The 25,339-nt window shown below is 44.7% G+C and overlaps 5 protein-coding genes across 7 annotated transcripts; 1 reads left to right on the plus strand and 4 right to left on the minus strand.

Moving 5' to 3' along the window:
* Window positions 1-105: 105 nt before the first annotated feature.
* On the minus strand, window positions 106-3,054 carry Bcsec1. Its single transcript, XM_001550264.2, has 5 exons — window positions 2,802-3,054; window positions 2,709-2,746; window positions 2,574-2,661; window positions 2,176-2,525; window positions 106-2,117 (listed from the first exon to the last, which is right to left on the minus strand). The coding sequence occupies exons 1-5, from the start codon at window positions 2,833-2,835 to the stop codon at window positions 450-452; spliced, it is 2,178 nt and encodes a 725-aa protein (XP_001550314.1). The 5' UTR covers window positions 2,836-3,054; the 3' UTR covers window positions 106-449.
* A 2,185-nt stretch (window positions 3,055-5,239) lies between these two features.
* On the minus strand, window positions 5,240-8,631 carry BCIN_12g01490 (hypothetical protein). The gene is made up of 3 exons (XM_024696248.1): window positions 7,990-8,631; window positions 7,827-7,939; window positions 5,240-7,760 (listed from the first exon to the last, which is right to left on the minus strand). Exons 1-3 carry the CDS (start codon window positions 8,103-8,105, stop codon window positions 5,629-5,631), a joined length of 2,361 nt encoding a protein of 786 aa, XP_024552054.1. The 5' UTR covers window positions 8,106-8,631; the 3' UTR covers window positions 5,240-5,628.
* Window positions 8,632-8,752: 121 nt separating this feature from the next.
* On the minus strand, window positions 8,753-12,555 carry Bcurb1. Of its 2 annotated transcripts, XM_024696249.1 has the most exons (3): window positions 12,237-12,555; window positions 8,906-12,186; window positions 8,753-8,849 (listed from the first exon to the last, which is right to left on the minus strand). In XM_024696249.1, exons 1-2 carry the CDS (start codon window positions 12,403-12,405, stop codon window positions 8,954-8,956), a joined length of 3,402 nt encoding a protein of 1,133 aa, XP_024552055.1. In that variant the 5' UTR covers window positions 12,406-12,555; the 3' UTR covers window positions 8,753-8,849; window positions 8,906-8,953. The 2 variants fall into 2 exon arrangements, with proteins under 2 accessions (XP_024552055.1, XP_001550311.1); XM_001550261.2 differs by lacking the exon at window positions 8,753-8,849 and having other exon boundaries at window positions 8,852-12,186.
* A 60-nt stretch (window positions 12,556-12,615) lies between these two features.
* Bciml1 lies at window positions 12,616-18,997 on the plus strand. Of its 2 annotated transcripts, XM_024696250.1 has the most exons (3): window positions 12,616-13,383; window positions 13,441-18,130; window positions 18,182-18,997. In XM_024696250.1, exons 1-3 carry the CDS (start codon window positions 12,802-12,804, stop codon window positions 18,586-18,588), a joined length of 5,679 nt encoding a protein of 1,892 aa, XP_024552056.1. In that variant the 5' UTR covers window positions 12,616-12,801; the 3' UTR covers window positions 18,589-18,997. The 2 variants fall into 2 exon arrangements, with proteins under 2 accessions (XP_024552056.1, XP_024552057.1); XM_024696251.1 differs by having other exon boundaries at window positions 13,441-18,997.
* Window positions 18,998-20,095: 1,098 nt separating this feature from the next.
* On the minus strand, window positions 20,096-25,076 carry Bcgo2. Its single transcript, XM_024696252.1, has 11 exons — window positions 24,492-25,076; window positions 24,343-24,422; window positions 23,913-24,052; window positions 23,408-23,861; window positions 22,947-23,320; window positions 22,679-22,787; window positions 22,461-22,591; window positions 22,095-22,298; window positions 21,218-22,044; window positions 21,127-21,161; window positions 20,096-21,069 (listed from the first exon to the last, which is right to left on the minus strand). Exons 1-11 carry the CDS (start codon window positions 24,543-24,545, stop codon window positions 20,331-20,333), a joined length of 3,147 nt encoding a protein of 1,048 aa, XP_024552058.1. The 5' UTR covers window positions 24,546-25,076; the 3' UTR covers window positions 20,096-20,330.
* Window positions 25,077-25,339: the final 263 nt, after the last annotated feature.

Raw genomic sequence — 25,339 nt, forward strand, 5'->3', positions numbered from 1 at the left:
TGAGCTTTCTAAACACTGCCAAGATATCTCTGATGTGAATCTTAAACATCGAAAATTACCCACTAGTAAACGTCATATTGTATCACACTAAGCTGAACCAAATCATGTTATTAATTAATTTTCAATTTCTTATTACACGCTGATGCTACTGTTGTTCCTGTGCCGCTTGTCTATCTTGTACATCCTGTATACTTCAATCACCGACTACCAGTAAGTCCCTTCAATATCTACCATGATCCTTTCTGCAAATATTGTTCGATATTCTTCGATTCCTCCATTTGTTCTTTACACGCTTAGAATTCTTTGGCTCTCACTCCCTACATGCAGGCATAGTGCTACCTAAGCCTCGGATTCCATGTATAAACTCTTTGACCACGATTTCAAACTTTCCCTACGCTAGTTCCATGTTCGTCGAAATCGCTCCAGTCCAAGGGCTGGGTTATGTTCGCTTATTTCTTACTCCTGAAGAATCCCATCTTCTTCTTCTTCTCCTTTCCATCCTCACCTTTCTTCTTCTCCAATTTTCCGGAGGAATGGCCAGCTCCATCTCCTGCACCGTTAAGAGACATCTGTTGCATTCCTGCAGCCAAAGGTTTACTGTCATATCCTGGACTTTTCATCGGCGGAGCCGGAGCCCCTGGACTTCTCGCAGGTGCATTCCCTGGTCCGCCCGGTAATCCGAGTCCTACTTGAGGTCTAGGTGTTGCAGCAGCGGGTGGAGCAGGAGGCGGATCGTTGGCTTTGAAAAGATAGGCTGGAGCTTTTGGTTTTGGTCTGTCAATTGGTAAATCTAATTGCTTCCTTCCAGCCGTCAAATCCCCCACTTGCTTCAGGAACAAGTTAGGATTGAGCATGTGCGAGGTAGCTAAGAATATATCTCTGTTGCATTCCTTTGAAACTTCATAGCAAGCTCTTGCTTCTGAGTACGTAGCTCCACCTGCCATGAAAACAATAATTCTTTGCATGTTATCTGGTGTGGTACTACGTCCACGAGCCCATGTAGGCTTGGCGCTACGAAGTGAAGCTTGCGATTGAAGAGCCATTTCCTCAGAGGGGTCAGTGGGAGGTCTTGTATAAGGGAAGATATTTGGGTCTAAAGTCCCTTTGGTGATTTCTTCGAGACTGCGTTGAAGATTGGTTTCATATCGAGACAGGGCAAGTTCTTCGTTGATTACAGTAGGTGTAGGTTTTGGTGGGAATAATGGAGTTGGTACAGCTTTGGTTTTGGAGTCTGTAAGTTTCTTGGTGGTGTGTACCCCTAGTAATTCTAGGTTTAGAATTTCATTCATTTCTGAGAGGGGAAGCCCAGAATGATGTAAAAGACGTTCTAGATCTTCCGTAATCAGCCCGTCTCGGAATATGACATAAAGTATAATAAGTCGTAATCGTTCCTTGGGAGCAACAGCTGGATTATCTAATAGACGAACAATTTGTGCACCCATTTCCTTGGGTTTTCGGTAATCTTCGTCCAGTCCTGTGGCTAGAGTTTGTTCCGCCAACGCGATTTCCGGGAGCTCATGGTGCTGAAAGATGTTCATACATTCTTGTGCCATATTCAAATGTAAAGAGTATGCTTCTTTCATCTCCTGAAATTGTGGCAACCCTGCTAACATATCTTTGATTTGACTGATATTGACATTTTCCGCATCTTGATTGGCGAAATGTGGATTATCTGCGATAAACTTCTTGAAATCGCTCATCAACTTTTGGATAGTTTTACTCATATGTTGGTGCCTATTTTCCACCCAAATCTTATCTTTCTCAGTAATTTCCATTTCTTTTTCTTCTTCTTGTGCAGTTCCTTCATTCAACACAGTTGTGTAAGTGACTTTCTCGTGATCTTTGATTGGAAGGAGGTCGTGTGCCATGGCTTGATATGTGAATTCGTGCAGTATTGGTGCCAATGTGTCCATTGATCTGTCGGTTATGAGTAAAACACCTTGAGGCCGATTAGATTGCGGTGGGAAGCTGGGGTTATATTGCTGGTATGCATCAAGCTCCTCCTGAACAAATCTGGCTAGATGAGAACAGAGAACCGCTGCTTCATGTATAGGGTTTTTAGGTCTGTAATAACGTATTTTCGGGAATTCCCCTAGGGAAACGCAGATTCCAGTAATCTATGTATCAAATCAGTCTCGATTGTGTAGCTCATATCGACCAATGAATGTATCCTACCTTTTGCGCTAGAAGTTGCATATGATCGCGCACCAAAGGGGCGCATGCTGGGTGGAATAAGATAGGAAAGCTCCAAGGATCTCTGAATGTTATTAGATGCGACTCGCGAGGGTAATAATCTATGGATAGAGTCTCCCAGCCGCCTAACTGTTCCTGTGCTTGTCTAGAGGAATCGATACGCCGGCGCATCGTTGGATCGAGAAGGGCGACCCATACTAGGAATGACTTGCGATATCTTCGACGTTCGAAGTCTGCCAACAAACAATCGACAACATGTGGTTCGGGTGATAGGAGATATATGGCATCCATGCCTGGATTCATTTCCCTCCTGCTTTCTAGTGTTTCCACATCTGCGATCACTTTAGCAGCGACCTTTCAGCACGCATAAAGTGACATACTGGCAATATTCTCGTTGAGAATGTCATCTTCCTTCAGGACACTAAACACTATCTTTTTGGTCGCCTCATCTATAACAAGCACCTTCCACTACAGTTGTTTCAGCATATATTCGATCGCGGAGTAGGAAAACATACGTCGCCTCGAGTGATTGACTTTATGGCATCCAAAATAGCTATCAATAACATCAGTTTCCACGCAGTTCCCAACATTCGTGAATTCAAGCTTACCCTGGCGCTGCTCGTCAATGGCCGACACCCCCATGATGGGCGGTGTGTGACTTGTTGGTGTAGACCCTTTAGAGGTATTTTCGAGAAGGCCAAGTAGTGAAATTAAGGAATCTCAATCTTCAGTATCGAATGAGTAGCACAGAATGATTTATTGTGTTTTCTTGTGGATGTTTGATTGAAAGGGAGTTTGATTCTTGGCGGGGTCATGTTCACATTGGAAACAGAAACATGATGGCTGTTTCGTGAGGCGGCCGCTTATGCGCTAAATCAGAGTGAAGACAGGACGGCACAAGAAGACCAAAGCTCGATCAAAGCTACGACGACATGTTGTTTTATATAGATTCGCAATGTCTCAATGTGATTATCATAATTAAACCGATATGAATCTTTCGCTCTCCTTTATTTCTATTTATTACTGTGTCTATGAATGAGTTCTATGGATCAAGTGCTCATAGTAATATAAATACTGTCTATGAATGATTTCTATGAAGTAAGTGCTCATAGGATGACTATCAAATTGCATGCCATCTCTTCACTAGGGGAAAGGTGATCGATAGTGGCCTTTCACCTGCTCTTCCGAGTTGCAACCCTTCTAACGGTTGAGATATATCCTAAGACCATCCGGCCTGGTTTTTTGGTTGATGGTGGAGCGAATCTTTGGTATTAATGCAAGTATCCACAAGCTGTCTCAGGAGCATGCGAGAAACAATCAAAGGGATCAGTGCAATTTGAGCACTGCGAGTGTAAATATAAAGTACAAGATCATTGAGTCTATGTATTTCTATCCCCCAGATTGTCCAGAATGCTAGCTTTTCAGAGCCAGTATGGCAGAAGCACCTAGCTGGTGTGCCGAAATATTGTTACCTTCATCGAAAGAATAGTTGTATCCCGTCAATTGGCAAAGCTATGATATGGAGGTCAGTATGGGTAATGAATAAGATTTATAGAGACTCTGAATGGTAGTATCGAAGCTATTGGTATCACCTCAACGTTGGACCTATCTTCATATTTTGCATTGTCACATCTGGGTTGTAATGAGGGAGGCCATTGGATCGATTCAAGGTGCAGATATCAAACGGTATCTGTCAATTCCCATCTAAACCAAGAGGGGGCACTTGGTTGTCAAACCCAAGTTCGGCAATCGTTTACAATTATGAGGGCTAGAGGTTGTCAACAACAAATTCTTGTCTCGTCTCTTTTGAACCAATTTCACATGTTGAAACTACTTGAAACATGGAATTTACTCAGTATTTTTTTTTTATCTCATTTGGATTTGAATCATCCAATTCCTTGGATTTGTCAGATAAACTCAAAATGCTAAAAACTTCCGGGCTACCGAAAGCCCTCGACCCTTATTGCAATCTGAGGCTTTGAGCACACCGAGAAGGGTGGAATTAGTTGACTATGGATATCTAGACGGAAGTCCATCCTGCTCCTATGCCCGAGATCAAGGCCGTCTACTATTCCTGCGTTTCAAGTATTAATAGTATGAAATCAATTGGATTTTCTACATCCAGCGAAGCCTGATGGAAAAATAAGTAAGGAAGACGAATATTTGGAGGGATGGTGGGGGTGGGGGTGGGGTTGCTCATTGAGTGCCGAATAACAACTATACAGGGCTGCTCCAAACGACATCGAACTAACTCTATACTATCGTATGACGTGCCATATATGCAATGCCCAAGTTTAGGAATATTCTAATTGACAGATCATTGCTGCTTGTGCGCAAAGTTTAAGAAAATCAATGTTGCGGGGTTTAAATGAAGTATCTATAAATATTGTTCCTTACACATATCCTCAGTCTACTTCCTTTACACAAGCCAAATTCATCTTTCATACCTGCCAAAAAAACTCGTACCAAGACAACACAAGTTTATACCATTATGATCTAGCCTCCGATTTTAACCACATTCTCCCAGATCAAAACCGTAGCACCAAACGCCCATCTCACCCCATCCTCAAATGCAAAATTTCGACAAACCCTAATAAATCTAATAGACCTTTGACTGGCCCTCGCTAGCCCCAAACCCCCTTAGTTCACCGCTAGCAAACACTAATAAACCAAACCAAAAAGTACGAAATTTTTTGTAGTTCATGTTGCGCTTTCCCTTATAGATTCATTCTTGCATTGCTATATTGTTGGATATGCAAATCGTGCTCTAAATAAGGTACCGAAGACCTTTAGAATAGCATGCCCAAGTTCTTTGCTACTATGGAAGTTCTGTGAAGTTTTGTTGCATATCTGTCGTACCATGGAAATTGGGGAATCACGGCTGGAAATTAGGGAATTTCCATCGAAAGATGCGATATGCAACAAGACTTACGTCTTCCTTCTGCCATCCCTTATAGACGGCTCCTTCCTAGTCAGACAACGGCCCGGTCCGTATCATTATACCTCTCCCATCACACATTACAAAATCACCAAGCAATTGAAACAATACAGAAAACGCGGTGGTTAAACGTGCTTGAAATTCTCATTCACGCGAGAGTAAAACCTCTCCACAAGTGTAGCTAGCTAAACAAGGGGGATCTTGGTATCAAGCCAGAAACTTGCATCATACACGCTCGACGCTGACGCTACGTAGTTAAATCGCAATCTTCCTCACTGCTGTTCTCAACGCACAAACGCATTCGACCGACAAACATCTGGGATCGATTACCTGATCGTCCAGATGAGTGTCACTAGATACCAAAAGATACTCTACATACACACTTTTACGGCCATCGTCGACAATCATTCCTTGTAACCCTTCATAACCACCCACCGCTGATATATCATCTACCACTATGATTTGAGCGATCTTCTTCTTAGCGAAACATGTGCAAACTATTGTCGTCTAAATGCACCTTGTGGAGGAGGTGGCCCGCGGCCATCGAAAGGAAATGCCGGCATGCCCTCCGCTGAGAAAGGACTCATAGCTGGTGGAAGAAAACCCGGCGGTGGGCCGTTGAAGTAGGGCGGATTGAATGGCATATTTCGAGGACCCGCTAATGCCTCTGGAGGGGGAAAGTTGTTCATGTTGCCAGGAATTTGAAAGCCCGGTGGGAGAATTTGCTGAGGCATTTGCATCGGGCGTGGGACGTTTCCACCTAGGCCAGGAGGGGCTGTTGGTCGGAATTGTTGCGGAGGAGGAGGGTGCTGAGTGGAAGGCTGTCCTGGCCAGCCTTGCTGCAATTGCTCGAGACCTGGAGGTGGTCGTGGAAGAATGTGTGTTGGTTGAGGTCGAGGGTTATCATGTTGTGGAGGAGGCCCACCCCGATAAATAGGCTCATCAAAAAATCCCGGTGGGCGACGCTGTGGATTTCCACGTTCGCGTTGAGCTTGTAAGTCCTGTTCTCTCTCTAATTGTTGTTGGTGTTGGAGTTGTCGGCTAGGTTGCTGTCTGGGTGGATGCCCAAGGATGATCTGCTCCGTTCTTTGAGGCTCTGGAGCTGCTTGTGCTTCTCTCATAAGGCTCATAAGAAATGCAGTTTGTTCGGAGCGAGGCTGTTCACCTCTGAAAGAGGACTGACTGATAGCATGCTGACGCTGGTTGACCAAATGATTCAACATCTCTTCTGGACGTACAGTGGGTTGACTACCTGCTTGTTCACGTTGAGCGCTAAGATCATGTAAATTGTGGGGATATAAGTGAGCAGCCGGTCTCATCTCATCATGACGGTCTGGAAGACGCTGGTGCGAAGAATCGCGGCCCTCAAAAGGTGTACTTGGTTGGGTGTCTTGTGCGGGAGGTTTGGATTGCATCATGGGATTAGCAGGAGGAGTTCCACTAGATTGTAGCATTGCAAGTATCATTGGCATTGCTTCTTTATCCGCAGGGGATTGACCATTGTTGGTCAAACCGTCAAGTCTATGGGCAGCTGGCTTTGGTATGGCTGTTTGTGGTTCCACTTTATGCGAAGTCTCATCTTGAGTAAAGAATTTGTTAAACCTTGACGTTTTCCCACCCGGTGCAGCGGACACGGCAGATTTTGTCATGTTTTCTGTATTCAGATCAAACTGTGCTGCGAGTCCATTATCATTCTTTGGTTGAGCCCACAAACGGAAAAATTCATCTCCATTAAATCCAGTATCAAGTGGCGCAAGAGAGATGGGCTTTTGTGTGCCAAAGATAGAAGGATGTTCGTCAACTTTTGGCTGCGTGGCTTCTTCAGCTATTGTATTACCTCTGGCAGTTGGCTTGTCCTTGGAATGCATTGCGTCTTTCCATTTTTGCATATCCTCTGCTGTAAATTTGCGCTCATTATTACCAGAAGATGTTTGTGATTTTTGAAAGTCATCTTGTGGAGCGATTTGAATACCTTCGTCCTCTGCCCATGCTGGAACATCACCATTATGATCGTCGTGAACTCTGTTCCTGTCTGCCCAGCGTCGGTCACCTCTGTCTTTATCCCCACGATTATCGAAGTCTTTTTCTCGCCAACTCTTATTTCGATTCTCAAACCTATCTGCATTCGCATTTCGCTCTCGGGGTGTTGGCGGTCCGTCGTTGTTCTCTCGAAACCAAGTAGGCTCTGTTCTTCCCCGACCATTTCCAGTTCTGCGGTTGTTGTCTTGTTCATGATTCTTTTCTTTGTCTCGGGAGAAATTCTCAAACCCTCTAGGTCTTTCCTTTGGATCGCGCTCTTCTCGATCCTTGAATCGCTTTTCATCTCGGTGCCTCTCTCCACCCATGCGCCCAGTAAACCGCTCAGCTCCTTCAGTACCAAAACTCTTTCGAGGTTTCACCTCCATCCAACCCTCCTGGTCGACACCATCACCAGGCTTCGGTCGCAGCATATCACGCCGGGGGCGATCGTCACTGTCATCGATTTTTGTACGATAGCTGAGTTTGCTTTGCGACTCGCTTTCGCGAAGGGCGGGTCGATCTGGAGAATCGATACCTTTGCCTGCATTACGTGCAGGATTGGCGGATGAAAAGGTAGTTCTCGTAGGCACAAGTTGAATTGTCTCGGGGTCTATCTGCATGTCAGTACGAAAGAGCAAGCAATGACTGGAAGACTTTAGATCACTGGCAGACATACTTGCATTGTTTCGTGGTCGTCGATTTGTGTGTTCTAGAAGCGGATTTGCATCACGATCTCTGGTTCTATCAGGTATTCTGGTAGAGGTATTCCGATTCGGGTCAGGTGTTTGTCTGGAAATAGTTAATACGAGGTATTATGGCTAAGGCTTCTTGCAACAAACCCCATCCATTCTGCAGAAGATAAAAGACCAGGAGGTTTTACAACCAATGGTGAATCTCGCAGAAACAGCAATTCGTCTCTGGTATACCGACGAGCTTCACCCGTGTCGGGAGCCATTATAATATGTTGTTGTGATTGTTTTGTGGAATATTATCAAGCTTAGAATGTATGCAGACGAAGAATTGTATGTTAGTTGAGTCAACAATATCCAGTCCAGATGATGTTGTAAATTTTGTTAGCTGTAGGTAGGTAGGGGTGTTTGTTTTATGTTGTATTTGAAAGGCTGTAGATTATAAGTATGAGCAAGGAGGTTCCTGTAGCCGAGCTCAGCGCAACTACCTAAGTAGGCGCAAAGCTCTACAGTTTATTAGACTGCTGTAATTTTGTAGGATGTGAGAGGGACTTTGGATTCGTCGTGGTTGCTTGTATTGTACGGCGAGGAGGGGTTTTGAGGTGAGTGTTTTCGAATGAAGGTTTTAGATCTCCTGATAAGTGTGCGCAATATGTTTGACTGATTTCTTGTACTAATCTCTGGTCTTTCTTGGGAGGCAATATAGCTTTATGTTATTTTATTTTGACTGTTTTAAGGTTGAGGTTTAAGGTCGTTCGTTTGCTCGTTGCCGTCGTTAGAAGTGTTGATGCCACAAAGGCAGGTTCCGTTTGTCTTAGCGATCTTCAGCCTCGGTGGGGCTCAGCTTTGAATGTCGATGATACAAATTTCGTCCGTTCAAAGCGTTCAAGGGTACATACATGCATTATGGCCGTGAGGTATAAATTTTGGTGTTATTCACTACCAATTGTGTATTGTAGTTAAAACGGTATTCATACATTTACTTTTAGCACTCTAGAAATCAATTGTGTCTTGGAAAGAGGTTAGATTCAATATTTAGGGTATCTTCAATCACAATTATCCTTACTATGTACCTAGTAGCTATTAGCTATCCTATATCCGTATTGCCTTGCAGCTACTCAGTCCTCGATGCCTTCTCCCCCTTCTTCCATCCTTCAATTCTTGGCTTGTCACTTGAATCTATAATCCTTTGCATCAACACCTTTAGCGGCGTACCGCCACCTAAAGCAACTTGTACCTCTAACCATGTAATGCTACTGAATCTTGTAATCAACGTGGTGCTTCCTCCTTCGATTGTAGTTGCACGAAACAACAGCTTGAGTATCTTCTCTTGTAATCCTTGTGCAAGATATGGGTTGTTATATAACGTGAATAGCTTCTCAAAAACTCGGCGTTTTCGGAATATGCCCATATCTGTCGGCGTTTGGAGACCAGCAAGCATAAAATCCAGAAGCCAGGAGACTTCTGAGTGATGGTGATCGTCAAGACTTGGCGACTCGTCTAGAACCTTATACATCAAAGGTATCTTGTCAATCTGCCATGTTGGGCCTTGAGAAAGGAACTTGTTGATCTTAGGATAAAGACAGTGGAGAGGGTCGCATAGTACAGCCACAGAATGCGACGCGAACGATGATATGATGGTGGGAAGCGGTTCTATATTGATAACCTTCTTCGATGTCTCCACTAGCTCACAAAGAAGAAGCCAAATTTGTTCCTTTTCCTCGAATGAAGATTCTTTGAGTTTGGCTCCAATCTTCGATATATTGGTCAATGCCTCCTTGCGGACACTGAAGTGTCCCGAAGATAGTAGCATGATCAGTGCTGCAGCATAGCCGCCTTCGATGACTTCCTCTATATCCTTTGCCACCCACTTCACCAATGCATTGTGGTCCTCCTCGGGTAGTTCCTTCAGCATTGTAGCATTTACCTCGTCGATTTCGGCTGCCGAGATTTCACCCTTGGCAATTGTAGAATTGGGCTCCCCAGTGGCTAGTTGCGATGTTTGTGGGATTTCAATTTCATCAACAAGTTTTCGGGATTTATCTAGAATCTTTCGAGCTGATGATTCCTCTGGTGTTCCGTCGACCATGGCTTTGGTGATCAATTTAATGGCTTTTTTATCCTCGCCAATCTTTATGAAAGCTGCCAAGAAACGAGCAATGAACTCAGCCACATCTTTGAGAATATCTGTTCCAGACTTGACAAGAAATGGCCACTGCTCAGCAATAGCAAGTATCAACAAACTCACAGGAGACTGCTCTTTCTCGGCGTCGCGGGACTTTGAAGTCAGTTCTTCAAGCGAGAATATGTACTTGACTGGCTTCGAAGCACATCTCGAAACACAGTCATCCAGAAATTCATGGATCCGTCTTTCGTTAGGTGTATCCTGGATTTCTTTAAGTCTCGCTATGAACGTGTCAAGTGCTGAGATTGTGGTCTCAGTTTGGAAAATTTGATTTTCTTGGACAACTGAGTTCAGAACAGATCTCAGCTTGAGCAAGGGCACACCGGCAGGTGCTTCGGCTGACAATTTAAGCATAGCCACGAATGGAGAAACTGAAAGCCCCTCTGCCTTGACGAACCATCGCATCCCCGGCGAAAAATGAGAAAAGTGGAACAGATTCTCCAACTCCATAATTCGAAATGCGCGATCCTCTTTAGATACCTCGGTACTATCGATAGCTTGTAGAGCGTTTGTAAGATTTTCAGATACGTCAAACTTAGCATCCAATGCAACCCGTGGAACCACTTCATAATAAAGAACCAGTAACTTAGTGACGGCCTCTCGTTGCATCAATTCTGTATCTGACAACTTTCGGAATGTGCTGATGACATCCTTAATCGAAGGAACACGTTGACAAAATTCATCTGTCAATCTCTCAGCAGCTTGAGTCCATATCGAAGAGGAGGCAGCGGCCGCTTCTTGATACATTTTCAATATTTCCCGCATTTTGTTGAATGCGACGGAAAGAATACGTATTGCGAAGAAGGAAATGAGATTATGTTGCTGATTTAGACAACGTGTGAAAACCTTTTGGGTTAATGGTTGAGGCAATATACTTTCCAGCACAATAGAACAAGGTGGAGGTAGTCTCGCATACCGCTCCTGGTGTCCAAGATATTGAGGGATGGGAAGTTGTAGGGTGGAGAACACGAAAGCTGAATATCCAACCCACGTCGCGGTAAGCTTGGGATCCAACGAAAACGATTTTTTGGTAAAGAAATAGCTTGCGACAAGCTCTGGGGCAGATTCAAGAATAGACAATAATAGCTCGCTTTGTTTCAAGCTCGACCAAGGCCGAAGATTTTGGATGAATTCAGATAATACAGTATTGCGGACTGGAACCTTCTCTGTAAAGCGCTCCATCCATTCAATACTGTCTAGCCCGAGGTCAATATGACCAGCTTTGGTATCGACTTCATGGCCTTCATCGGCATCAATTCCTCTGGGATAAAATCCATTTTGACGATTAAGGACTCCTAAGTTTGGCGATGTGCACGCGAGCATAAGAAAATCATGTGCAATCTCGTCAACTGCTTTCTTTCCTTTGCTAATTTCCTCGTCTTCCTGATCATATGCATACAGCGCTGCTATCCGGCCGAGAGAGATTGCATTTACAACTTTCGATTTGGCATCTCTGGGTAGAGCATCATCCTGCAGAACACCGGATTTCAGAGTCTCGAGGATATCGCGTATAACAAATGGAGGGTCGTCTCTGATTTCTCTCGTTAAGCCCATAACAACATCCCTTTGATTCAGCAGTTCTCGTTTCGATTCCGTGGGAAGGAACTTTATGATAGAAAGAAGGAATCGAAGCGCATTGGTTCGCACAGAAGGCTTCTTGCGGTCTTCGACTGCATCTCCTGTATATTTCAAGCTAAGATTTCGCGCCAATGTCTTGAAGGTGTAGTCTCTTGATCGGAAAACCTGCTTCGCCAGAGCTCCGCCATCGTAAATCGATAGTTCTCGAAGGAGTCGTAGAACTGGGGAAATTACGTGCTCTTTGCTCTTATTAGATGTAAGACCTCTTGCAATCAATTCTAGTTGACGCTTCTGAAGTATCGTTCTACCTAACCTCAATCCATGTTCAGCCATCTCCAGTATATTGGATAAAGTCTTCAACAGTAATGCCAATACAGCTGGGACTGCAGAGAGAAGAGATTCATCATTAGCTTGGGATGCGAAACTCCAAGTTTGCATAAGATCGGAGAGGAAAACGGCTGATTTATCCTCATCATCGGCAGGCTTTTGCGATTCGAGGTATTCTTTGAGAATGGTAATTCGGGCCGAGTTGTCAGTGTCTGCGATAGAAAAGCTGTCGAGAAACGCTTTCAAAGATTGTATACCTGTATTGGGTCAGTTAAACGTAAGTGCGTGATATCAAGGCAGCCTGTACCATGTTTTGAACGACCAGAGTCTTGGTCAAATGCTAGAGTCTGCTTCAGTTGCCTCGCAGACTGTATGTCGACAGAGGTATAAGTTGTCTTGGTGACATTAGATATTCTTTGGCGCTTCTGGTATGCTTGGCCTCCATCCTCAACGACCTCAGATGATCGTTTGCTCATTCTCAAGGATTGTATGCTGGCTACTAGAAATTGGGAAATTCAATTGCCGATTGCATCCATCGTCCGTGGTCTGGACAATGTTTTTCGTTCCCAAAAATAATTTTCTCGACATCCTTATCGAAATTTTGATAGTCGGCATGCTTAATCACCGGGACTTTAAAGTTGTGGCGCGAACCTGGGACGAGCGTGGCTTGCAGTCTAACGCCCCACGCCACAGATAAATCTACACCCTAACTTTATTTACTGACCTCGCTCTTCCTGGGAATGCCTTGTTACCCAGTAGCTTCGACTTCGATGCTATCGCACATTCGAGCTCTAACCACACAAACATGATCTACAAATAATATCAATATCGCAATTGGCTTTGATCAAGCCAAAATTAGCTAATGTCTTCAAATGTCGACGCTTCTTCCACTGACCCCGCGACGCGGAATCCAACGAGTCTCTCACCTCCGCCAGGTGAGTAATGGCAGTTCTGAAAATGGAACCGCCGCAAGCAGACCGGTTACTTCGTGCTCAAGTACAGGAACTGTTCAGCACGATCCGGTACCTCTAAAGCTTCCCGTTGAGAGGCGATGCAACCTATGGACGCACGATGAAACGTTCTCGAAAGATGAAGTTGTTTTAAACCTAGACTTATTTCCAGATGTCAAGCCTGGGGAGCTCATGGCTATCGTAGCCCTCAAAACAGACTCGGGGTTTCGCGATTTTCAGGATAAGTCGGCTTTGAATAGAACAGATATTGATAGCGGAACGGCTTCCGGGCAGTTTGGAAGCTACATTTGGACTCAATCTGCTCATGACCATCGTGGGAAAGGCTCTAAGCATGACATGGGCTTTGGTAAACGCTATCTGTTCCTCGCAAAAGATATGCCGAATGATTTGAAGCTGAAGCAGCCCGTATTGGAGGTTTCTCTTGCTAAACCCATCGCCGATGTATTCAATTTGAAGCATCGGTCAAATGTAATACTTTGCACAGTATGTTCTACCGACACATTCCTACTCAAATATGCTGCTAATTATAATTTACTACAGACTGATACAGCTACTAGCTCTGCATCCCACGTTGAGATGTCGTTCAAAGATGAATACCTTGCTCGATCAGACATGTGGAGATTGACTGTGGGCGAAATGGTAAACAAGGCTGTTTATAAAGGGCAAAAGATTTTGTTTATGGGCACAATCAAGGCACAAGTTACTGCTGTTTACATTGGTGGCCGAAAGGTACAGTCTGCATTTTTTTCGACGACTACCAAACCAGTCTTCCGGAGCGAATCAGCGCGTTACGTACTTTTTATTCAGATGTCGAGGGAGATGTGGGATTTTGACTCGGAAGGTTCAGGAGAAATAATGTTCAACAAAGTGGTAAATGGCTTTCTACCAGCATTGTTTAAGAAGTGGGTGCAGCTTAAAGTGAAGCATTTAGTCAGCATAGTGTTATTTACAAGAGTCGAATACGATACCGGGTTGGCTTCAGAATTAGCAAGATCATCACACGATGCCGCCTACCACACAGGTGTACAAACTGATGGTAGTAAAAAGCCATACAAAGATTTCTATCGAGTTGTTGTCAGTGAGATGGCAAGTGGAGAGTGGACAACGATTCTATATCAGTTGAAGCGCGAATTTAAATTTTTTCGCAAAGATATCTCCATGCATCGAATCGAGTTAGTCACTGCTTTGGGGGCGCCGTCCTCAGCTACAAGTAAAGGCACTCTTGGGACCCGCATCGAGGCGGAGCCCTCACTTGCTATGCATGGAAATGTTCTCGAAGCAATAGATCTCGCTTCAACCCAGTTCGCGCATGATTATATCGATCGGGATCTTGTCAGGACTGGAATATCTATCGTTGTCGTAACTCCATGTGCTGGGCTTTTTGAAGTAGATTATGAAACTCTCCGAAAAACTACGGAGAGTCTTATCGGTAACGGCATTGGGATTGACCTTGTTTGTCTCCCAAAAATGCCACTGCACTCTGTACCACTGTTTCGATACAGGAATCCTCGATATGCACCATTTCAAGAAGCATTGCATTTTAAAGCTCTTCGTAGCGAGGATAGCACTCCACGTCAGACAGCTCCCATATTTGGAAGTTATTCATCCTTGAACGGCTCGTTTTCTCCTCCCAAGATTCGTGATAGAAGTTTCCAAAATTCCTCTTCCAATAATGAACAGGACCCTAGTGAGTGGAACTATGCGATACCCCACTGGATCGATGTATCGTTCTGGACTGGGGCGTCCCAAGATCTGCTTTCTACATATCCTCTGGCCGACTCTAAGCTCTTCAAGAAACGAGTAGTTGAGTCCTCTAGCGATTTTGCGATACGTTGTAAAATGTATGAAATGGAAATGGCTAGTGTCTTGGAGAATGCGATGACCGAGATTGCCGTTCCGCCACTGCAACTGGACAATGTCTTTCCCCAAATGTTAATCCAGGAACCTCGTGAAACTGCGGGTTTGAAAAAGCATTCTTATACCTGGGAACGTGCGAAGTTGCAGTCGAGCCTTTCAGAGTTTGTTAATGGGCCATCAAAACCTTTACTTGATCGGCATGCCACTCAAGTTGAAAAACAATTCGTGAAGGCACTTGATATATACGATGTCAACCACTCTGAAACCCTGGAAAATTTCATCGGCCCACGACAAAAAACCCTGAAATCACCCTTCAAACCAGGAAGTGAGGAAACTGCGAGAAAGGTTCTTGCAAATGATTCTAAAGTTTTTGGCACCTCTTTCACTGATGATAGCCCAACCTCAAGAAGTATGAATTTGCTCACTGGGGGTAAGATTGACAGAGACAAGCAAAATTTGCATAGGAATGACCCGGTGTTGCCGCGTAAAGGCAGTGTGAGCAGCACCATGACTGCAGCCAAAGTTCCGGCTGCACGACCTACCAAATTGAACCGCCAAATAAGTCTAGGCAAGTACGGTTTTGGCATCGCCGCACCTAAGGGTGTCGCAGCTGAATTACACACCGAGAATGCTAGTGCTACGAAACCAGCCTCTACTTCGTCAAAAGAATTTGATCCAAAGAAAAAGAATACTTTCACCATGGCGAATCATTTACTTAGTGCACCAGCGAGTCAAGATCGTCCACCGTCATCAAACAGCGAAAAGTCAAGGATGAAGTCCGACAGCAGTTCCATCGAAAGCAAGAGGAAAAGCGAGCCGGATGTTGAGAGGAGTCCTTCGATACGACCCATGACTATTAAGAGCGCACTCCAGTCTTTGGATTCGACGAACCAGTTCAAATCTAGATCTGTCTTAAGCTCCTTCTACGAAGGGAACAAGAGCACCGAAGATGAGCACATGAACGTGCAGCTGCTCAGAACTAATGATAATCAAAAAGTGTACAACTCAAAACTTCTCGCAGAAGCGGTTCCAGAACTACCAGCGACTCTATCCCCTACCACCGCTTTATCGCCATGGCTAAGTGTGCTGAACCCATCCAATCCAACAGAGAATGACGCAATGGGGAAAACAGTATACAGAAGATGGCAACATGTCTTCCCTAAGCCAGTCCTCACCAGAACAATGAAATGGAAATCTCTCTGTTCTCCCGCATCTGTGCCATTAACTACCGAATCGTTTCCTACAAAATTTCAACTCGAAACCGAATATCAGCAGAAGCCATACAACATTTCACAAAATTCCGAGGATGAAATCAGCGAAGATTCGAGTAATAGAGAAGACTTTTTAAGAGAGTTAATTAGCTTACGACTTTCCCAAGGGTTTCAGATCGTTATTGGCCCTGGGGTAGCCGAGGCATTTGGACAAAAGTCTCTGAAGATCGCGAATGTTTTTGACCGTGATCGCATTGCTGAGGATGGAGCCAGTGTATTCATGTCCATGGGAAATATAATTCATCAATTATCTTGCGTGAATGGTACCGAGATCGAGGTCAATATGTTCGTACGAAAACCGACAGCTTTGACTACACCTAGCCACGGAACGTTAAGCCCATCTGGGTACTATCCAGCCATTCGAACTACTCTGAGCGACACCTATGAATCGCGCAAAATGACGTTGGGTCGATCAAAGGATGAATATAACTGGAATTATGTAGACTCTTTTATTGCGGGCTTTGAAGACGATATGAACGAACATCTCCGGTTCTGGCGTGCAAGGTTTGTGCTGATTCCTGTGGTACGCCCAACTCAGTCTCGACGAGACCGTATGAGAGGCGAGGACAATGAAGAAGAAGTCCGACTTGAAGGTATCAGGAAGCTCACTCAAATGTGGCAGAGCCACAGATACGTTCCACCATCAGAGCGTCGTTTCCATAGTCTTGCCTCCAAGAAAATAAAAGATTCGAATCCACTTGACATCGTATATAAGACGGAGGACCCGTCTGTCGTTGTTAGCGCAGAACTCGAGACTTTACCTCTCGTGGAGACAAGTGAAAGTACAACTAGACGTGGGCACTTACTTGATACTGATCGTTTTCGAAAATCCAAACTTGATATTGCCGCCTTGGCGGAAGCTATCCAAGCGCCTGTGGAGAAGGGCGGTGTCCGTATGCAGAATCGAAGATGGCATTTTCGATTGCATTACAATTGTTTTATCGGTTCTGATATGACAACATGGTTACTTGAAAACTTTGAGGATATTGAAGATCGTGATCAGGCAGTTGAATTGGGCAACTTGCTTATGGTTGACGAGACACAGAGGCTGAGAGAGAAGGAAGTTAGTAAAGATGCAGGCATATTTGTCCATGTCGAAAAACGTCACCCTTTCAGAGATGGGCAGTATTTCTACCAAGTCACTGGAGAATTTGCCAAACAGCGACCGGATAGTCGCAGTGGTTGGTTCGGCTCCCGACGCCGTGAAAATTCTGTGCCTTCGACTCCAATGTCAGATGTCATGCCCAAAGACTCTCCTCGACCAGATAGAGCAAGATCCAGCTCTACGCAAGATGATAGTTCACATGAGTCGGGTGTGCCAACCCCAACCATATGTGGGGGCAAAAGGCCCAAAGTTTCTTTAAGTAAAGTTATGAAGTATGATGTTGACCACCGGAAACGCTCCTATCGACCTGAACTCATCAACCTTCACTATGATCGTCTTCATAATCCTGACAATTGTTACCATATTCGAATTGACTGGCTTAATGTCACCGCTAAGCTGATTGAGGATGCCATACATACGTGGGCAACAACCGCAGAGCAACATGGCTTACGGTTAGTCGAAGCACCAATTGGCGAGGCATGTTCCATTGCTTCGGTCCATCCATTCAGGAGCCCCTATTTGATCGAATTGTCTTTGCAGCCTCCAGATCAACAGCCCCGAACATATTTTGACGTTAACTCCTTCACCCCGCAAGCACAGACTGCTCAATCTAATCGACATTATTACCAAAAGGCAATTATGAAGAAATTTAATTTTGTTCTTGATATTGAAGCCGCGAAGAACTTTCCAAGTAACATTGATGTGTCGTTTTCATGGGGTCGACCAGATTACACCTATACACAGTACATTCATAGATCTGGAGTATTACTTGCGCAGGTTACAGATGAAGGCAACTTCCTCCTATTAGCGAACAGACTGTACAATAATAGGACTACGTCAGCCAGAGATACAGAGAAATACCTGAAAGTGGACCATACTGGCGTTAATCGCATGGGACCCAGTCCAATTGCAAACAATCCAGGAATCGCTGCGAACACATCCAGTCCATTTCAATCACCAATCCTGCGTGCGGCACATGCCCCTTCTCCTCTTCTCCGTGCGACCTACCCCCTCTCCCCTTCGTTACGAGCGACAGCTGATGTACTAGGCGCTTCCCTTCCCAATTCCAAATTAGCTATCAGTGGTGGAATCAGTCCTGACACCATCAAAGCCGAACTCGAAGAATTTTGTCACAATAGCTGGAAACTGGAACTATTCTACAAAGAAGTTTTTGAAAAGGTCACACCACCACATGCTACACCACCAACACTCAGAAGTCCATTCCCGGCCATGCTTCTCGATTCGAATATTCCGACATTAGGATTACCACCGGGGATCTTGACAAGAGATGGAAGGGATAGTAGTCCGACACCAATGAGGTTGGAGCGGGTGCCGGGAGTCGGGAGTAGTATACCTGTACTTGGGAGGAGACCGAGTGTACAGATGAGTATTGCTACTAGCGCAAGTGATATGTCAAGGCAGGAAAGTCCAAGGGGGAGTATTGCTGAAGGTTAACGTTTTTGAAAACTAATAGCTAGAAAGCGCAACATTCGACTGGAAATCATGGGAGATGGTTTCTTAAATATAACTCGATTTGGGCATATGCATGCTATTGATCCTGTAGTATACTGAAAAGGGTTAGGTGGAAATCAGTGTTCTACTTTACTTATTAGGGGCATCTCGGGATTTGTATACAAATATCATGAATTGGAACGCCAAGTTCGGAATCAGCGCCTGTGAGCTTGGCAATATTGAACGATCACGGTTCGAGACTTTTATCCAGTACTGTTGTTTCTTCTTTGCTGCACTACCTTGAGTCTGATGAAGACTGTGATATCGAAACATTTAAGGTCATCTGATAGCTACCATGCAAAGATAACTCCAACCCCTAAGTATACATAGATTTAAAAATGCTGGTCTTGTATTGCCTGTGCATTGCGACCTTGCGAGTACCTCGGTGGCTATCCTTTGCGTAAGCTCTCTAGATCCGAAGCTGTCGAAGGTTCCTTTCTACGGAATTTTCTTGTATGGCTTTGCAATTCAGCCATAATCATTTTAGACGTCAAGGAAACTTTAGTCCCTGCTAACATCTCCAGAAAATTCTCTAGTTCGCTTCACAACTAGAGACACTCCAGATTATTACTGGCTGTCTTTGAGCTTTCTGCAAACCATCCAATCATGCTTCTGTTGCTTTCCTTATATAGTGTATCAACGAATAGGGTTTCGGGGGAGATATAAAGTATACTATTTTTGCCAGATTGTTTGAATAACAATGTCGACTTTTAGTCTGAACGTTTTCTTCTTAAACGTATTACTGTCATTCATAATATACGCGGCAACTCAATTTCCCTTACGATCTTCTATGAATCTGTCTCCATTTGAACTATGGCTAAAATTAGTTGCAGATCTTGCAGCAAGTTGCGAAAATACTGTGCCTCAGCGATAGAGTTTTACAGAGAAAAAGCTTGAATTAACCCCTCTATTTGTGCCGGAAGATCCAGAAATAAAGACCAAGTTCCTCTGCTTTGGAGCAAATTGATTTGAGAGCTTTTCGATGGCAGTTATTTCTTCTTTGCTGCGCCGTCAAATTGCATAAGTCGAGTGCAGACGCCTGAAGGGATACATTCTCGACATATATAAAGATACACACAATAGAGTAGTAAACATCAGAATCATGACATACTATCCATATGTCGGCTTGTCGTCTATCATCTCCACGAGAAGGAAAATGAGAGGACGAAGTTCAACGTTCATCAAGACTCGGAACGGACGATCATTGTTTATTCATACGCCACATCTATTTCCTTCAGGTCATTCATCGGGATCATCAATTGAAATATTCGATCCTTAGATTCGTTACAAGATATCAAAGCGTGTATTTATCTACATCGTAATGTGTAGTATCTAACATCGTTTTGACTCTCATATACACCTCAATGTCGACAACATTGCACGGTATGCCGGATCCAATCTATATGCTAGACACTAAACACTTCGTGCACACATTGGATTTACCAGGAACTGCGCATTCCGCTCTTCTAGATTTCGTTTGGTTTAGTCAACTATCTGTATTCTTCATTAAGCTATGGTTACTATATACTTAGGAGACTAATTTTGATGTATACTGCTGGCTTGAAGAGAGAAGCACATTCCACCTCCATGCACTGGTACAATTCACCCGCCCGACTTACAATGTGTATATCTACAAGATCAACGCTAAATTAGAGAAAAGAATGTCCCCGCTAGTTGTATACTCTTTACATCTTCATGGTAGCATTTCCCGCTGCTGCTGTACCAGACACCGTTTTTACCACTCCACCAGCTCCTACCGTCGGTCCAACGCCCGGAAGTGTGAAGTCTGGGAAATTTGGCCATTCTCCCAATCTAGCTGGGTCGCCTCCAATTCTCACCCATTGTCCTACACTTGGCGTTCCAGAATCCAAGACAAAGAGCATGGCCCAGCTAGGCGGGTACACATGTGCATTAGGTGGCGTTGTAATCGAACACTGCATATTTGCTGCTGTGCCAGAGCATGAGAAGGCTGGGAAGTATGTTCGCTGGCCGAAGGAGTTCCCGTGGGTAGCTCCTACAGCTGCCATCAGAGAGATGCGAACAGTAGATGGATTACCTTGGTAGAGAGTAGCAGCTATGTTGATTGTATCACCATAACCGAAATCGTTGCCGTTGGAAAACTTAAAAGTTGGTTGAGTAGCGCCATTCAATAAGTAAGGAGGTAAAAATACCTCGACGCGGTATTCTTGGACAAATCGAGTGTCTTCGGGATCACTGCCTGTAACTAGCACCCTACCGTCTGGAAGGAGCACCGCTTCATTGTGGTAAAGGCGATCGATAGTTGTGTTCGCCAAAGAAGACATTCGAGAATTCAGAGGCTTTGACGGATCGTAAAGAACAGCATTATGATTGGGATCGGTAGCAAGGCCAAATCCAGCAAAACCTTGTTGAGCCCCGTTGAGAATAAGAAATGTGCCATCGGGACTAAAGAATACTCTATTAACAGATGAGGGGTGTAATATTTTTTTGGGGAAAACTTACAGGGCTACCATAGATGATATCACTCGTTTTGAAGGCTACGCATCATTGTCAGCAAGACCTTTTGAGAAAGATAATAGAGGCCAAAGCCTACCATGCGCTCAATGGTCCAATTTGCACCAGGTACCTCGGGCGCGAGAGAGACACAGTTGTCCAACGCGATTTCTGGACCTGGGGTAGAGCCGCCGCAAATCATCACTACGAGCGGATCCGTATAAGGTGCACTTTGAGGCATCAAAACAGCAGTGCCTTCCATGGGGTATGTCCTTCCACCCAAAAAGTTATTCACTGCCGCGGGAATATTCGGTAAGACTCTTTGAGTTTGAAGAGTAACCTCATCTAAGATCCTCGCCTCGTTGTAATATGCAATGAAGATGCCTCCAGATGGAAGAACCACAAGATATGGATACAAATTGTACGGATCTGTACGAAACAGATAGTCGCAATAGAGCACATTTCCTCCAGGGGGGCGAGGGATAATCTCCAAAGAAGGAACAGGTGCACCATTGGAGCCCACTTCGCCACCTACTACGAGGATGCTTCCATTGGCCATAACCATTGCTGAAGGATACCATCGACCCGTCTGCAGGCCAACCTCTTCGTAATTCTCTTCCCAATCATTCTTGCTCGGTACTCCAGGTGCCCCGTCCGGAGTATAAAAACGTACACCTATAGTTGAGGGAAGTGCCCAGCCCCCGATGTTGATCTGACGCCCAAGACGATCGGGGAGAATGATACTAGCAGAGCAAAATACATCTGTCTTTACATGCATAGGCCTCCATGCTGCCGTGTAGTTATTGATTTGAGTAAGGTCGAGCTCATAAGCACCAGTGCTATTATTCGCGGGCGACGTTCCGAATTTTTCCAGAAAAGAAATCTTACCGTTAATGCCAACAGCGGATGTCAATGGAATGATGGGCCCTGTAAACTTATCAGTAAATCATCCAGATGCTGCTAGTGTTATAGCCTACCTCCAATAAGGAACTCATATTTTCCGGCAGAATTTCCGCTTTCAAAAGTCCAGCTGTTGAGTGGTGTGCCTGTCCAAGTGTAATAGGTAATCAAGGATGGCCCACCACAATATGTATCACGATTACCGGTGCAAAGCATGACACATTGTGAATCATCAACGATCGCAGCCTTGTGGTTGATAACATCCTGTACGTCACCGCAGACTGTGAATGAAGTCAATACAGAGTCTTATCTGCAAAGTCACACCAAAGGAAGATAGTTTAAGATATTAATAGCAAATGGGACTCCAGGAATCGCATAGAGTTAAAGTAGTTTTTAAGGGCATCAAATCATGAAAAGGATTAGCAGCATAAACGGAAACTCACAGCATTGATTCGAATATTCCATACCCCCAGCACCATATCCGTACTGAGAACACAAGCTAAGACAGTTTGTGGCTGTGTTGTTATTTGCAAGTTCAATCTGGTAAGGGAAGACCCTATTCACAGCATCGTCTCTGCATGGTGGTCAGCTCTAGTCTCTTGTATTACAATACCAGCACGTCATATGCGACAAACAAGCTGAAATTGAAAGCTGCACCTACGTGAGACACCCCTTATATTTCCAACTGCCCGGTAAACTCGTATTCTGTATCACGGGAAGTTGTCGCACGATCAAATTTGTTTGATTAGAATAAATGCTCATTCGATCGCCTAGTGAATTAAGGAGTCAGTATTAACCACACATGTTTTGGAGAGAAAGAAAATCAAAGATCGTATTGTAAAAATGACGATACAGATGTATAAGGCAAGGTGGAAAAGCGATGCTACAGATGGGAATAAAGTTGAGGGTGCAAGACTGCGAATACGAACCTCCACCACACATCTGATTTACATTTCCGCCGCACGGAGTGTTGCACTGAGAATCTGAGGATGCCAAGGCTCCCAGATTAATAATTGCAGAGTCGCAATAACATTGTGTATAGTATTCCATTCCAGCTATACTATATCCTGCTGTGATACAGTTTTGTATGCAGGATTCCACAGTCATATTGGCATCATTAGGTAGATTGTCGGCGAGAATACTACCACGACCAAGGGCTCGGTCAACCCAGCACCCCTTGTAGGCCCATCCTGTTGGAAGATCTGTGATAGTGGCCGAAGGAACAGTGGCACTAGTTGTCGTGGGTGTTGGTGTAGACGGTAAACTCGTTGCGGTGTAATTGTATAAGTTCATCCGCCCGGACCTAGAAAAAAAGTCAGTAATGGCATCTCGCGAATTCTCTCGGAGAAAAGAATCAAGGTGTAACAGCGACATCAGAAACAATGCTCACCCTCCGCAAAACTGTGTCGAGTTCCCTCCGCATACCATATTACAGCCCGTTGCTGGAGCGCCATAGTTTTCAATCTCGTGGTCGCAATAACACTCACTGCCATACTCGACGCCCGAAAGTCTGTAACCTCCGAGAATGCAGGCGGAAAGACATGCATCGACGCTCATGGATGCCCCGGCAATGGAATATATCTGCGTGGTGAGGGTACGTGCATTCACGCTATCATTGTAGCACCCAAGAGGCACCCACCCAGATGGTGCTCCTGTAAAAGTAGGAACGGGAATGGAGCTTGTCGTGAGAGTAGGAAGCGAGACTATAGCATTGTTCAAATCGTAGAGACTTAATCTGGAGGAACCACCGCATATTTCTGAAGCATTACCATTGCAAGGCATATTACAACCAGTCTCGCCATCAGAAGCTAGGCCCCCGCCATTGAATATGTTATTCGCGCAATCTTGTGATTGTCAAATCAAAGCTACAAACTTGACTAGGGCTTTCCACTTACAACATTCTCCTGAGTATTCAGCTCCAGCAAGTACGTAACCCAGGGTTTGACATGTAGATTGGCATATTTGGATTGTCAAAGCCGCCTCTCCTCCTGCAGTCGCTACGTTGTTAGTGAGCGTGCGAGCGCCCACGTTGTCGCTAAGGATGCCGGATCAGTAAACTTTTATATGAGATTTTTCAAGCGCGAGTATACGGGAAAAGAAGATTGTAACAGCAATGTTCAGTCGAGATACCCGGCTACCAGCTTTCTGCATTGCAATATGCCAGTCATCTATGGTATATTGATAGAAGGGTATAAATGCAAGCCATCGATTGCTTTACCCTTGATGGGCCCCTTGTACCGTCGATTGAATCCTTTACATTCAAAAGATGGACGATTCAACGAAAAAGAAGGGTGTGCTTGGCAATGTAACAATGTAAATATTTACCTGTAGCAGCCCACATATGACCATGTATCTGCCCTTGGTAGGACAGAATGGCTCCCTGAACGCGCTTCGGAACATGTAAACTATTGAACAAAAGCTAATTAGCAGATTGAATACAGAGTGACAATCATAACAAGATATCGTTTACATACCGCCAAAGATAGACTTAGCGCTGTAAAGGCAAGCCGAAGAAAAGAAAGGGCCATGATTGCAATTGCTAGCTATCACCGTTCAGATGCACGCTGGGGAAAGACTGTCGCTCAATGATATACACGGGAAGCGGAGAAATGAAGTAAAAAAGATCTACACTCGGAGAGACAACTTCACCGACCTGCTTAAGCTTTGCAGTCTTGGATTGCAGTGACAAGAATTGCCATGACCTTCCACATGATGGACAACTGATCCTCGGATCCTTGGAGGCTGACAGGAACCAGCCTGAGTGTTGCTTTTGCTCTTTACGAACATCAGAATCGTATAGTTCTCACCTGTCAACCCGTATAATTTGCTCTCTTCTGGTGCAAGGCACACCCCGTGAATTCTCCATGGTTATCTCCACATTTCCAAAGTGGTATCTGGTACCAAAAAGCTATTTCCCAAAAAATACGATCATGCACGTACCGCAAAACAGGCGTTACAAATCCTTGGGCGTTTCTTTCTTTTTCGCAAATCCTTGCCTGCGGTTCGAGGGTTCCTAATGACCTGGAGTTTGAATCTCGTTCGGACATTTTCCACGGCTCGGTTTGGATACCGAAAGAGGCACAACATCCGCCAACGACTTGGCTAACAAATGAACAATCGAGAGCATGACTGACTGTGCAGATACGTGAAGTATTGACAGGCTGAAGAACCTGTGTAGTGAGTCTCACGGTCGCACCTACTAGGTTACGAGGGGTGACAATCATGATAGGGCTCGCCGCCACCAAAAGTGAAGTCATAGAATGGGATTGATCGTCTCATTGGTAAGTGCAAAGCTTATTCATGGCCGTGTAACAATTGCATA

Source organism: Botrytis cinerea, chromosome 12 (genome assembly GCF_000143535.2).
Source record: "Botrytis cinerea B05.10 chromosome 12, complete sequence".
Lineage (NCBI taxonomy): Eukaryota > Fungi > Ascomycota > Leotiomycetes > Helotiales > Sclerotiniaceae > Botrytis > Botrytis cinerea.

Coding starts and splice junctions, on each gene's coding strand:
- Bcsec1 (XM_001550264.2), bottom strand. CDS start 2,835: ATGGGGGTGTCGGCCATTGACGAGCAGCGCCAGG. Junction 2,662..2,708: donor AGTCAATCACTCGAGGCGAC/GTATGTTTTCCT, acceptor AAACAACTGTAG/TGGAAGGTGCTTGTTATAGA. Junction 2,526..2,573: donor TCTCAACGAGAATATTGCCA/GTATGTCACTTT, acceptor AAGTGATCGCAG/ATGTGGAAACACTAGAAAGC.
- BCIN_12g01490 (XM_024696248.1), bottom strand. CDS start 8,105: ATGGCTCCCGACACGGGTGAAGCTCGTCGGTATACCAGAGACGAATTG. Junction 7,940..7,989: donor TCTTCTGCAGAATGGATGGG/GTTTGTTGCAAG, acceptor AACTATTTCCAG/ACAAACACCTGACCCGAATC. Junction 7,761..7,826: donor ACGACCACGAAACAATGCAA/GTATGTCTGCCA, acceptor ACATGCAGATAG/ACCCCGAGACAATTCAACTT.
- Bcurb1 (XM_024696249.1), bottom strand. CDS start 12,405: ATGAGCAAACGATCATCTGAGGTCGTTGAGGATGGAGGCCAAGCATAC. Junction 12,187..12,236: donor CTCTGGTCGTTCAAAACATG/GTACAGGCTGCC, acceptor GACCCAATACAG/GTATACAATCTTTGAAAGCG.
- Bciml1 (XM_024696251.1), top strand. CDS start 12,802: ATGTCGACGCTTCTTCCACTGACCCCGCGACGCGGAATCCAACGAGTC. Junction 13,384..13,440: donor CAAATGTAATACTTTGCACA/GTATGTTCTACC, acceptor AATTTACTACAG/ACTGATACAGCTACTAGCTC.
- Bcgo2 (XM_024696252.1), bottom strand. CDS start 24,545: ATGGCCCTTTCTTTTCTTCGGCTTGCCTTTACAGCGCTAAGTCTATCT. Junction 22,788..22,946: donor AAATCAGATGTGTGGTGGAG/GTTCGTATTCGC, acceptor TTAATTCACTAG/GCGATCGAATGAGCATTTAT. Junction 22,592..22,678: donor AAATATAAGGGGTGTCTCAC/GTAGGTGCAGCT, acceptor ACCACCATGCAG/AGACGATGCTGTGAATAGGG.